Here is a 14,840-nt window from a genome sequence, read left to right as displayed (position 1 = left end):
TGATTTAGAATCCAACTTGATATTTCTGTCCCAATTATGAAATAAAAGTTTAAGTTTTATTATTTCTCATTGAGTGTCATATTAATTTGTCGGTAGTTGGTCCCTTGAAAATGGGAACACAGACAGACTGAGTGAGGGCTGTCAACGACATGAACTTGAATCCTATCTGAACGATTGTGAGATCACCCAATCTGTTGTCTCACTTTTTAGATTAGAATCAATTTAAACATCAGGTCATAGACAGAGAACACAGGGGGCTAACACCTTCAACATATTGTCTAGCTATCACCATTGTTAACAGCTAACCCGAGAATGCAACTTAAAAAAAAAGGGTTTTGTGATTTACACATGAAAGAAGTGAAACTATCACTGTATTCTAACAGATGAAAGGCTTAACAGACAATCAATTCTTCAATGTATAATTTCAGTTACATCACACTGCAAATCTTTGCTATAAATTCTGTGTTACGATCGAGCCCTCCACAATCACCTGATGAAGGAGCATCGCTCCGAAAGCTAGTGTGCTTCCAATTAAACCTGTTGGACTATAACCTGGTGTTGTATGATTTTTAACTCTTTGCTTAGGGAATGGGTGGACTAAAATACTGGCTGGTCAATTATGCCACCAGAACCTTTAACACAGGAATCTCAGATGTAAATTCAACTGATTTGACAACTGTGACCAAAAAGTTTGGATTTTAAGTTCTCAACTTAAGAAAATTCTGGCAAAGGAATAAGGGATCCAAGAGAGACAGCTGGGCATCGATCAAACACTGACATAGGTAATTCAGAACTTGGCCACTGCATTGGAGAGCCATGCATGAACTATTGACGATTATTAACGTTTGGAAAAACTTCTCAAACAACGAGGTAAAGGATGATGTCTGCAACACCAATGGATCATAGATAATTGATCAGTCAAAGAAAATCCTGGGATAAATTTATACAGGTGAAGTACCTCTTTTTGCATAACAAATACACACCTGCTTAGCCTGTCAGAGCACAGACAGCATGGCCTGATTACCAACTCGGGTTTAACACATAAATAAACCTGATGCAGGATGTACTATCACTAACAATGTGTTAATTGGCATTGAGCTGGCAATCCCAGTTATACCACAATCAACATCAATTAAGACATTTTAGAGATTACAGAATAGGTAATTAGGGGAAGTTATTATGTAAGGTATCATAATGTAACACCATATGTACTAGATAGAAAGTAATAAAATAAGCACCACTTTAGATAGATTGTTAGTGTGTCCATATACAATATATAAGGCAGAGGAAGCAAGGTGCAGGTTTAATGCAACAGTCAATTATAAATGGAAGAAATGTAACCAATAATGGACCAACTCATGTTGGCTATTTGCATACATGCAGATATTGCATTACATCAGAAGGGCAGTACCAATATGGGAACAATCAATCTTTTCCTGTAACCTTCCATGCAGTTTATTCATACCCACAGTTACCGGCAAGGGTGGGCAAGGTAGAACTGGTGGAAATCTATAACAGAGAAACAAACAACATACAGGCGAAAGAAGATGTTAAGTAAAACCTGACACAGTATCTAAACCAGTAAAATATATGTAAGTTAGTGCCAAAAAGCCAAGAGAAAGTGAGGATTGCAGATGCTGAAGATCAGAGTTGAGAGTGTGGTGCTGGAAAAGCCCAGGCAGCATCCATGCAGCAGGGGAATCGAAGTTTCGGGCAAGATCCCTTCATCAGGAATGAGGCTTTTGAGCCGAGGGGGCTGAGAGATAAATGGGAGGGGGATGGGTCTGGGGGAAGGTAGCTGAGAGTGTGAGGGTGGATGGAGGTGAGGGTAATGGTGATAGGTCAGAGCCAGGCCTGGGAGTGGGTGATAGAAACAAGGAAGTAGCCTAGACTGCAAAATAACCAGGATAATGGGAGGCCTTGGGAGACACAAACGATCCTTGTATGCACTATGTATGTATGTACCTATTTATGTACGCACTATAAGAAATAAGTAAATTAACCCTGGGAAATCTGATCAAGATATGAATTGTAAACTCACCAGTTAAAATTAGGTACATGATCTAAACTGTATAAAACCTGCGAATTTGTGGATTTCTGCAGAATTTAGTTTTAGACTGTTGCAGCCAAGCCACCTTGCGTTTAGTTGAATAAACAATTGTAACTTGTATTCGAGTTTCCTGATGTTTATCAAGTTGTCAAGTTGTCTGACACCATTTGGAACATATGAGATCCTGAAAGATCTCCACAGGTTAGATGTGGAGAGAATGGTTCCTTTTTTGAAACCACAGAAATAATACAGTACAAAAGGGGACTACTCAGCCATCTTGTCCATACTCACCCAAAGAAACCCAAATACCCTTTATAATCCTTTCTTCCTGCACACAGTCCACAGCCCTGCAACTAACAGCACTTAATGTGCAAATCTAAGTACTTTTAAAAGATTTCAGCGTCTCTTTTTAAATGAATATGATTACTACATTGCTGCATTCCTGTCTACTCTAGTTTTTCCCCTCACAATTTTGTATTCCTCAATCATGTCACCCCTTGCTTCTCTGTTCTAAGGAAAACAACGCCAACCCCCCAATCTCTCCTCGTAGCTACAATTCTTAGCCTTGCCAACATTCTAGTAAATCTTCTTAGCATGTTCTCCAGGGCAATTATGTCCTTCATGTAATGTAGTAACCAGAGCTGCACACATACTCTAGTTGTGGTCTTATCAGTGTCTATACCTCTGCCAAGGACAGAGTGAATTCCATATGTGTTCTTTACAACTTTACTGTCAGCTTTAGGGACCTGTGCATTTGCATGCCAAGATCGCGCACTTCACTTACCCGTCTCAGTGCATTCTGGCTTATTCTATATTCCCTTTTACTATTTTACCTCCCTAAATGTATTACCTCACACTTATCAGAGTTGAACTCCATGTGCCACTTTCCCGCCCACTCCACTCCACCAATTCTTGTATATCATTTTGGATCTTGTACTGGCAATATCCACCACGCAGGCCAAGTTTTGTATCATGAGCATTTTTCCCATTGTGTGCCTCACATTCAGGTTTACATTGTTAATTTATAAAATAAACAGCAGGGGCCCCAACACTGAGCCTTGTGGAACGCCACTTTAAACAACTTTGCATTTGTAAGGGCAGTGATTGACTATTACCCTTTGTTTCCTGTAGCTAAGCCAACTTTGGATCCAATTCGATACATTACCCTACACTCCATAGGCTTTCAGTTTTTTGAACAGACTGCCGTGTGGGGCATTGTCAAATGTCTTATAAAATAGGCAGACAACATCCAGTGGATTACTCTCATCAATCCTTCTTGTCACTTCCTTAAAGAATTCAATCAAACTTGCAAGGCATTGCTTTCCTTTAAAAAAGCCATGTGAACTATCCCTGACATTAGTCTATGTCTTCCTAAGTGGCAGTTTATCTGATCTCTCAGGATTGATTTAAACAATTTGCCCACCACCAAAGTTAGGCTAACAGGTTTATAATTGTTTGTCATTTTCTTTGTATCTTTTTTTTAAACAATGAACCACAATTGCATTCCTCCAATCCTCTGGCACCTCGCCTGTGTCTAATGAAGATTGAAAAATAATCCTCAGAGATCTACTACTTCCTCCCTGACCTCCTTCAACATCCTAGGGAACAATGCATCCGGTCCTGGTGACTTATGTACTTTCTCTCTTTTGATTATTTTGTCCAATATTTCATACTCATCCTGGATTACTACATTGACGTTGTTCTTTTCTGTTGTGAATACGGAGACAAAAAAAATTGAATCAAAATTCTTCCCATATCCTCTACATCTTCATATAAGTTTCCTTCATCATTCCTGATAGGAAAGATATCTGAGAAAGATATATTCACATTGGAGACAATCTAGAAAATATACACAAGTCAGATACCAGGTATGGAGGGACTGTCTTATGAAAAGATTTTAAATAGGTTGAGCCTATACTCCATGGGAGTTGAGAAGAGTGAAGGGCAACCTTATCAAAATAGACAAGGTTCTTAGGAGATTTGACAGGTGCAGTGGTAGGATAAAAATTACATTTCCAAAACAAGCCATTAAGGATTAATCACTAAGTGTTAATTGAATTTGGTAATGAGCAAGTGAAATAAAGTTGAAAAGTACATGGAAACAGACCTAATGGAAAAACAGCCTGTTTAGACTGAGAGGTAACCATGTGACACTAAATTGTCTGTCTTCTTGGGCTGTCACATGGAGCAACCTGGATAATCGAATGTTTTTCTGTATAATAGAATGTTTGAAAAAGTACTGGAAGTATCAAAAAATGGTGATACAGCATGTAATCTTTGACTCAATAGTACTAATATCAGGGACTTTGCCCCAGTCATTGGACTTCACTGCAGGCTGGGATTTGTGACTGTAAGAAGGCAATGAGACTGGTTGTCAACTTAAAACGTGTGTTATTTGCTGTTGGACTTCGTGACCAAGTTTCGTGAATGGTGCCAGGATTCTCAAGTTCTCCACCTGGGCAGAAAGGCATGTGACCTATTGATATACATTTATTGCTTTATATATTTACTGCTCATTTGCTACTTAACATATAAATTTACTACTTAATATATATTTACTGATTAATACCCTCTTTATATCCCACTAGCAAATCATAACAATAGGATAGATGCAGAATGGCTGTTGCCCCTTGTGGGAGAGTCTAGGAAGGAAATAATCTCAGAATAAGGGGTCACCCATTGACAAAAGAGGAGGAATTTCTTCTGTTAGAAGGCAGTGAATGTGTGGAATTCTTTACTGTAGAGAACTGTAGAGGCTGGGCTGTTAATTATATTTAAGACAGACGTTTAATTTGAAGGGGTATCAAGGGTTATGGAGAAAAAGCAGGAAAGTGGAGTTGTGGATTGCCAGATCAGCCATGATCAAACACTGAACTACACTAATTCCATTTACCTGCACTTGGTTCACAGCCTACGATGGAATGACATTTTTAAGTGCTCTCAAAATGTTTCTTTAATGTTGTGACAATATCTGTCCCCAAAACCCTTTCAGGCAGTTCCATATTTCTACCACATTGAAAGAAGCAGCAATAACTCTTTTTGGAATAAACTGATTCTTGAGATGAAAGGGACAGCAAGAAATTGTTATAAAAGGAGTTACAGCAACATGTGAATTGACATCCCTGGGAAGAAGGAGCTACAGAAACAATGGAAACAAGCTGTTTCCTGGAGAGGAGACAACACTTAATTATCTGTTGTCTTGTGACAAATGGGCAATTAGACTTGCCTGCAGAAGCAACGTTCTGAAGTAAATGAGTAAATTGCAGGAAAAAAGCTATATGTTATACACACAGCTAACCCCGAAGGTAACAAGGGACAAAGAGTTACTTTTGATGAGAAGACAAGCTGCAGATGTGAAATCAATGTTGGGTATGAAAAAATCTATCATTTATCAATAATGCTACAGTAAAAACCTGAAAGACAGAAAACTGTATAAGAATCCAACACCACAACAAGTCAACAGCAGAACTTTAAAGAACAACACTGCAGAAGGAACAAACTCTGGAAACTTCCTATTGGTTGATAACCTGGTCAGATTTCACCATTAATTGTGTAATAACTAAGTTGGGTTGCAGGCTTATATTTGCTTACTTGAGAAGTCTTAGTAAAGTTTAAATTATTGTTTCAGTATTTGATTATCTGTGAGATTTCTTAATAAGTAGCTGAATTTAAGGTAACTTGTGGTGATTTACCCTCAACAGCTCATTCAGTCAAATCCTGGCTTAATGTCTAGGGCAATCACCCTCAGCACACCTCTTAAGTTCAGCTTGTTTGTCCATATTTGGACTAAGACTGAAGGAAGGTCAGGAGCTGAGCGACTCTGGTAGAACCTATACTTAGCATCAGTGAACAGGTTATTGTTGTGCAAGTACCGCATAGTCGTATTGTTGATAACCCGATCTGTCACTTTGTTTATATAGATTGGGACAATAATTGGCCGGATTTGATTTGTTCTGCCTTTTGTGGATAGGACATATTTAAGAAATTTTCCACATTTATGAATGAGTGCTAGTATAATAGCCTAACCTAACCTAACAGCATGCCTAATAAGAAAAATGATTGAGAAAGATGAAAGAAAAAGTATTTTCTTATGTTGTTAATGTCTAATTTGTAGAGTACCAATACACTTTATATTCAAATTTCATGTTGTGTTTCTTGTGTTAATAGTTTCTTAATTAACATTCTCATTATCCTGAGAGGAGAAAGAACATCGCTGAGGGAAAAGCAGCTCCTTTTGTCCTCAAACCTAAATATTTATAGAAACTGGCCTCTAATAAACTGATATGTTTGATGCAAGATTTAACAAAAATCTTTCATGACAATACCTTCATACACAGAATTCGAGATGTCGGTGTTGGACCGGGGTGTACAAAGTTAAAAATCACACAACACCAGGTTACAGTCCAACAGGTTTAGTTGGACCTGTTGGACTATAACCTGGTGTTGTGTGATTTTTAACTTCATACACAGAGTTTAAATTCATTTACAACTTAAGGAATTGAACTTCTTTTAAAAGAATAAAACACTGAAATGGCATGCAAGGACTTTACCGTAAATAATGCACACATCCGATCTATTTTCTCAGGGTTTCTTGGCATTCCATTCTTATTCAGCCTCACCATAAACCTCTCACTGCGAAAGAAAAGAAAATGTAATTAAGTATTTTTTAGGGGAATACATCTAAGTCAGCTTATGAATGTCTTTTAGCAAGTTTGCTTAAGGGAAAGATTTGTTCAGACATAATCAGTTCCAGTATTGTCAGAGATTAGATAAAATATGACTTCCACTTGAACCATGAGAAACATCAAACTGCAGAACTAAAGATTTTGTCCATACACTTTTGTTACATGTGCAGAGAATATTTTGAGCTGTGTGACATAAAAGATGGGGTTCATAATTTTGTTAGGTATGTCTGTGTTCTGATTCTATCAAAATTAGCATGGTTATTTGTATATTCATTGTGTTTTATTATATAGAGGTTAACATAAACTGGGCATTCAGATGAGCCCCTGCAAAAATTCAGAGACTTAAACTTTGGTTGTTGGGTTAGGAGGTGTATGCTTGCACTGTGTCATTTTAAAGGTAATACTAAATGCATAAGGAATGGCTCCAGTTCTATCCTTCACCAAATGGTTTCTTGAATAGCACAAATTAATTTGTACGAAAGGTTACAGAAGTTTAAGTAAATATTTCCTCCAGACCAAAGTGATTTCCTGCAATGTTTTATTTTGCTATAAAATCATGTTTAAGGTGCCCACAAATCTAGCCAGGCATCTAGATGAATCAAGCATCGTCATGTGTTTCTGATAATTGCAGTAATTTGGAAGCCTTTGAGGAATATCAAAAAATTGTGCTGCTTTGCTTGGGTACGAAGGCGGCAAATAGATGCATATTAAAAGAGCTTGAACCTAATTTTTTAAATGTGTAGGTAAATGTATATGGGGACGCTGTGGAATCCCCATCATAGCAGACTCTGAAAGAATTGCCAGGAAATTGTAGATTCAAACTGGCAATTCTTCTATTACTGGAACTCCAAAAGTCTCCATTTAAATTGGAAAATTCAGAGGGTTCTGTTGAAATTAATAGGTACTCAGGAAAAGTTTGTCTATTAAATACAGCAATTACTGTAACAAGGTCAGTCAGATGGACATCATTGAATATGAGTTCCCTGATTGGAGCTGTTAATCTGGTCCAATCAGGGAGCTCTGGCTAACAGCTATAAACAGAAGTCTCTTGCCTTTTAAATGCTGTAATTGTACCTGCTCCACCACTTCCTCTGGCAGCTCATTCCATACATGCACCACCCTCTCTGCATGAAAAAGTTGACCCTTAGGAAAAATAAACAGGAGTCTCAGAGGTTCTGTTCACTCTGAGAGCTGACACTGATCCAGCTTCCTCAGAACTAGGGATTCTTGGCAGCAAGATACTGGCCTCTGTGAAGTTATTTCAGTGGCGACAGGACTGGAATTAATGATGTAACCATGTAAAAGCACCTACTAACCAAAGCCCAACTGGACTTCAACAAACACTACAACTGGTTTTATCATTGGAAAATGTGGCAAGTGGAGCACAAGTAGCAGGGTATTCCAGTGGAAGTGTACATCCTCATTAATTTGGTTGACATTAATTTGCATAGCCTCACTCAGTACATATCCTGAACAGAGGGACTCTAGGTCAGCCCACAGCAAAGTTCTAAAACAAAGCTAAGCCTTGCCAAATGGTTAAAATTTTCTTCTGGATCTGGGCTGCAAGCCAAGTGTAGTTGCTGCCAGTATGCGGACTTGACACAGAAGGAGTCTCACAAGGCCTAAATGGAGTAAGAAAACTCCAGTATTCATTACTGGAGGAAATCACCACCAACACCTAAAATATTTCAAAAAAGCAGCAGCCTGTTATAGCCAGAAATTTTTCCCATCCTCAATCTTGGATTACCCAGAATCCCCAGATTGGAGGCCTGTGACCAGTGGAGTGCCACAAGTATCAGTGCTGGGTCCACTACTTTTCGTCATATAAATGATTTGAACGTGACCTTAGGAGGTATAATTAGTAAGTTTGCAGATGACACCAAAATTAGAGATGTAGTGGACAGTGAAGGAGGTTACCTCGGATTACAATGGAATCTTGATCAGATGAGCCAATGGACTGAGGAGTGGCAGATGGAGTTTAATTTAGAGAAATGCGAAATGCTGCATTCTGAGTCAAATAGTGCAGCACAAACCCCCGCTAGGTCTGCATAAAGAGGACAAGGCAATGCCGCCCACTGCTTCAGGTTGAATACAATGGGAGGTTCTAATACTAAGTGCATATGATTACATGTTGTAACGCTGTCCAGGACAGCCAGGTAGCAAATGCCAATGGATTGAGCTGCCTTCCGTTGGCAGATACACCACCAGTGGCACTGTCACTGGAAGAGTCCACAATGTTTTTAAACTTTCTGGACACACTTCCAGTCACAGCTGGCAATATCAGACTCTGGACGCAAAAAGATCAGGTCATAGCAAAACCGAAACAGCTGGTGGTGATGGGGGATATCAAAGGGCTATCACAACCAGAACTGAAACCTTTTTGGATGCAGAGAGACCAGATCACCGTAGAGACCTGGCAAATTATTATGGCGAATAAGAGTGATTGTCCTGAGCAAAGGCTGCCTTCAGATACTGGTTGGATCACCCAGGGGTTTCCAAAATGAAGATGTTGGTGAGAAGTTATATCTGGTAGCTGGTACTGGATTCAGGCATAGTTGGTGGGACACTGCCCAGAATGCATACAAAGACAAAAATTACTACTAGCAGTATCCTCCATAATTGTGAGAATGGCCAGGTAAACCCAGGACTTGGGTGCACATCAACTATGCTAGTACCTTCAAAGGCCCAATGTTCTTAATTATTGTGGATGTCCACTCAAAGTGGCTGGATGTGCATGGAGTTCATTTGTTATAATTGGGAACAATGATAGAAAACGGTGAGCATCTTTTGTGATACACAGATTTTCGGTAGGGTTGGCTACAGATAATGGGCCAACTGTTTACTAGCAATGAATCTGAATATTTCCTGAAGTTGAATAGTATTCGTTATACAAGGACAGCTGCACACCATCCATCATCCAATGGTCTGGGTAGAAAGAGCAGTCAAACTTTGAAGGCAGGCTTAAACAAACAGCCTACAACTTCACTTGATACTTAACTGTCCAAGTTGCTATTTGATGATCGGACCACCTCCTCACTCAACCACAGGGATAGCTCCAGAAGAGTTGCTAATGAGAAGAGTCTGCACCAGGTTAAATTTGATCTTCCAGGGCCGAGGGTGGATGTGAAATAGCATCAGGAACAACAAGACTCTGCTAAGCGAGAGAGACAGTTTACTTCTGGGACGAAGTTTGGTGTAGAAACCATGGGAATGACCCTGTACAGGTAAGAGTCATGGTTGACGCAAGGTCAGATCCAGTGATGTAAAAAGATCGGGTAGATGCAAGAGTCTTCAATAAGCACATGGCCCACATGAAATCTGCAAATGACATGGGAGCAAAACATGCTCAACTCCTCAACAGCCTTTCCGACTGTAACAGAACCTGTGGGTTCTCCCCCTCCATCAAAGGGTTGATGGTAGCTCAGAATCTGAGATGGACACGGTGGGTATCACCGCCATGATGCCTTTGCCATCTGAAGAGGAGAATGAAGTTTTTCTGAAACACTCCAGGCGCAAGAAGTGAGCTACTGTGTATTACATGCTGCCCGTATCAGAAGCAGAGTTGGAGGAACCTGACACATTGCTAAAATGCCCTCGGAACAGTTGAAAAAAAAGAACTGGTCTATGTCCTCGGACTTGGGGGGAGGTATGTAGTGGTTGCAACAAGGTCAGTCAGGTGGACGTCAGAATATGAGTTCCTTGATTAGGGCTGTTAATCTGGTCCAATCGGGAACAGTGGCTGACAGATATAAAGAGGATTGTTCCTCATCCAACTCTATTTTGATTTAATCCCTGTCCTCCCCTTCACTGTTTGATCACACAGCATTGCCCTTTGATGTGAAGGGCACTGCTTGTCACTGGCCACTCGGGTGTTTCCTTTCTTCCTTGTGGTGGAAACTGAATAAAGATTTGTGCACCTTGTGTCTCTCACTGTGTCTCACACCTGCACACACACAACATGGGTGCTGGGGAAAAAAATAAGCACTACTGGGGAAAAAATAAGTACAGTTAGGTGGTAGTGTGGAGGTTAAAAAAAAGCAAAAAATAAAAACCAGGAGTATCACTGGCCACTTGGGTGTTTCCTTTCTTCCTAAAAAAAACAGGATTGTCAGTTCTTTTAACTCTGAGGAAGCTGCATCAGTGTCAAGGACTCTCCAAATGTAAATAAAGGGTGACTGACGACTGGACACTATTCTCTGTGGAATTATTTCAAATACTTAGTCTAATTCCTGAGTAACTAACCAACTGACCCCTTCATACAGCCTGCAACTACATCTCCAACAGACATTTACATCTAATAAGTTCTGTCCTGAAATTTCCTGGATGCCTGTCCCACTAAAGATCTGATACCATCACACACCCCATCCAAATATGATCTTCCTTCACACCTCTGAGACAAACATCACTTTACTGCTCCAGATCCAACTTACCCTTCACTCTCAGGAGGCCAACACAACTCACCTGTTCCCACTTCCAGCTACACTGTACCCCACACCCCCAATTCAGTTACACCCTCAATTTCCCTCTGCCTTTCCTAGGACCTGAAACCCCTTCCTGGCTCAGAACCCGATTTGGCTCTGTGCCCATCATCCTACTCCAGGACATGAACCCCCTTTCCTGGTTCTAAACCTGATTTGGCTATGTGGTCATCATCCCACCCATGGACCTGAAACCCCCTTTCCCACTGCTGTACCCAACCACATACCTCATAACCAATATTCATCTTCATCTGCTCCCCCATCTGGTACTCTACTTACCTGGCACCCTACTCACCTACCCTCTCTAGATCCTAACCTCACACATCTTACAGACTTGCCATTTATAATAGCAGTTAAAAGTGGCTGTCTGTGTTTCTGGACCATTGATTTCCAGATAATATGAGCTAATGTCTATGAAAATGGAGTGTTTCCATCCTGTGACAGTTCTGCAATACAAAAGAACTGTCAGAATGGAAATACTACTCCACATTCCTAAGGAAGCCAGATTGGATTCTCCTGTCAGAAAATCAAAGCTCTGTCCTTGCAGTTAAAAAAAGGGATGGAGTGGCAATCCACATGAGATAACATACCTGTTAAACAGTCTATAACAGTAAAACTTCTTGTTCGGATTTTCCAATCAGGGGCAATCTGCATGAGATTGCTACTCGTTTGAAAATCTGGCCTAGAGGTTTTACTTTTATAAACTGTTTTATGAGTGTATTTATCAAGTAAAAGACTGACACTAAGCCTCAATATGAGGTAGCTCAGCAGATGATAGAAATGCTTACTTAACTGATCCTGTACATTTTTAAAAAATAATTTTTACCATTTAAAATCTGATTACTCACAGGTTGTGTGTAACACTGTTGATTATAATTTTTTTTTCAAATGGGAAGCTTGTATCTAGTTGTATTAATTGTCGTGATTCATGTTACGATGCTTCATTATATCAAATACAAATTTCTTTAACCTATGTTTGAAAATTAAATTTTAAAAAGTGGCCCAAATTTTGCTGGTTCATTGATATAGCATTGACCAATGTGGAAATGAATTTGAGCAGAAGGACAAAAAAAATCTTTCTCAAGATGGATACAATTTTCATTGGAGTCAAAATATTAAGAATGTTTCTCTCTCTCTACCAGATCTGTCATGTTTCTCTTGCATTTTCTGTTTTTACAGCAACTTTCACTTAATTCCCAATTGTTCCCAAAGTTATATATACCACATAAGATCAGTTACAGCCAAATGCACATTCCACAAGTAAGTGTACTATTGAATAAAGGATAGCACATCGAGCAGAAAAGTTGTACCCAACAGTCTTCTGCTAACAACGTCACAAAATATTCATATAACAACTTCACTCTGAATTAATTCTACAGTCAAACTCACAGAGCACATTATTGTCATTGGCTGTACTATTGTCAATTTCACATATTAAGCTAAATCAATGGGAACTACAATCAGAAACAAGAAATAACTTCAGAGCTAATTCTGAACAAAATAATCTATAAGCATACCATTGGAAAATTAGGTAAACTATATGTAACATGAAATTTGAACACAAGATGGCCAAAAGATCACAACGTAGGGATCCTTTATTCAGCAGGCATTGGGTTATTACAAACATGAAGGGAAGTGACAATTTTTTAAAAAAGTATTCATATAGAATTATCTGGTTTACACTTGGATGAGGAAATCCCTTGTGTCTGATCTTTATCCCCATGAGGTTTCTTTCCCTCAAAGACACACCCTCCAGTGAGGGTCCATTTGGCTGATCTTGCTGCCCTGCATAGTGGCTTCCTTCACTGTCACCATCTGTTACTGGAGGTTCTGGTAATACTTCTCCTGTTGTCCAACTCAATACCCTCCCTCACCATCTTCACCCGATACTGGATGTTCTTTTACATATGCCACTGTTTGAATCTTGGCATTCTAGCAACTAGACATAGCACAAAATGGATACATGCATCAAACACCCCCACTGCCAATTATTTCAACTCCCTCTCCTACTCCCCCAAGGACATGCAAGTCCTGTGTCTCTTCCACCGTCAAATCAAAGCCACCCGCAAAGTGGAGGAAGAACGCCTCATCTTCTGTGTCAGGATCCTACAACCTTATGGCATAAACATCGTGTGCTTTTCCAGTGCCACACATTTTGACTCCAACTCTCCAGCATCTGCAGTTCTCACTTTCTCCGACATAAAGGTTAAGTCTGATGACTGAATTGTTTGTACTGTCCATTATCCTCTGGATGATAAAGGGGAGTGCATCTCTTAACAATACCATACAAACATTTTGCAAAGCCCTTCTATGATCTTATTCTTGAAATTGCACTCAATTACTGTGAATCTGACATGGAATGCTGAAACAGACAAGCCAATCATGCACTAACACTCTGGCTATAGCTAAGGTCTCATTGATTATGGATGGGAATAGTTTGCGTGAACCTGGTGCAGATATCTGAATACAACAACATGCTCAGTATCATTACTACTGAAGTCAAAATCCATTGCAGGAAACCTCTGGAGATCTGTTGGTGACCTGGAAGCCAATAAGGGGGGGTGGGGGGGTGGGGGGGGGGAAGTGGGGTGGATATGTTTTTCTCCTTTGGGAAAGTATACCTCTCTCAGTTATGATACTAGTCATCATTATCAGCAAATACCCTGAGTCAGTAACACCACTCTTTGGTCAGGGCAGTCATCTTATCCATCACTTGGTTTTGTTTGATCATGAACTTCTACTAACACTTGCGCTGTCGGGAAGGATGAGTTGCTTTCTCTCAGTCACCTTATCAAATTTCAGCTAATAAAGGTCTCCATCCTCCTCCAGCGCCTTAATAGTTTCTCTGCCTGTATGGATACTGGCGTGATTTGATGGATGTTGAGTCTTCCAGTAATAGTGCAGGTGAATGCTGTGAGCTGTCTGAGGATCTATTTTAAGATAGATGGCAAAGGTGAAACTGCACCTGGCTCCACCTATTTGGACTTGGTTTGGATCTCAGTCATGGCACATCACTGATAAACTATTGAATCTTAGTTCGAAAAGCATCAGGAATTGGGAATGCTGTCTTGATTTGCAGTATGGGCATAGGATCAGCTACTGGAATAAGTTTTCATGTACATCTCATCCAGCTGGAGACTCCAACTGCAACAAATCATAATTGCTCCTGTCTGCTTTTGAACCGGTGACATCACCACTTTTAGGCCAAGGAAATGCGTGATAAGGTAAGGTACTGATTGCAAAATCAGTCTTTGCATGTTGGGGTCCAACCCTCTGAGATGCTCTCTGAAAATTCATACCTTTTACATCCTTTCCCAACCATTCCTTCAGCATTCTCTGATTTTCTAAGTAAATCATAGAACTGGATGGCCAATTATGCACAGCCTTGCATGATCCTCCTACAGTAACCTGATGGAAAAAGTAGTCCATGCTGATCCTTAGGTCAAGGCTATTCCTCTAGTCCATGAATTTTCTCATCATGAGTAATACCTTGCTTGATAACTAAGTGCCCAAAGTGCCATTGTTTTGTCCAGAGAAGTTGGCACTTCGCTGGTTTGGCTTTTAAGTTAAATTACCACATGTGGTGGAGATGGTGTCTAGTCTTTCATGGGTGTCCTTGAATATAGA

At 39.9% G+C, this 14,840-nt stretch overlaps 1 protein-coding gene across 4 annotated transcripts in view; it reads right to left on the bottom strand.

Annotated features, from left to right (window-relative positions):
• The window catches only part of dock3 (dedicator of cytokinesis 3), a 918,089-nt gene that overhangs the window by 471,133 nt on the left and 432,116 nt on the right, over positions 1–14,840 (bottom strand). For all 4 annotated transcript variants that reach the window (XM_043708484.1, XM_043708482.1, XM_043708483.1 and 1 more), the window contains exon 10: positions 6,601–6,682. In XM_043708484.1, the coding sequence (XP_043564419.1) occupies positions 6,601–6,682 (82 nt within the window). The remainder of the gene's footprint in view (positions 1–6,600; positions 6,683–14,840) is intronic.

This window comes from Chiloscyllium plagiosum, chromosome 18 (assembly GCF_004010195.1).
Source record: "Chiloscyllium plagiosum isolate BGI_BamShark_2017 chromosome 18, ASM401019v2, whole genome shotgun sequence".
NCBI classification, from domain to species: Eukaryota; Metazoa; Chordata; class Chondrichthyes; order Orectolobiformes; family Hemiscylliidae; genus Chiloscyllium; species Chiloscyllium plagiosum.
The sequence above is the reverse complement of the archived record's forward strand: the minus strand, read 5'-3'. Positions and strand labels throughout refer to the sequence as shown.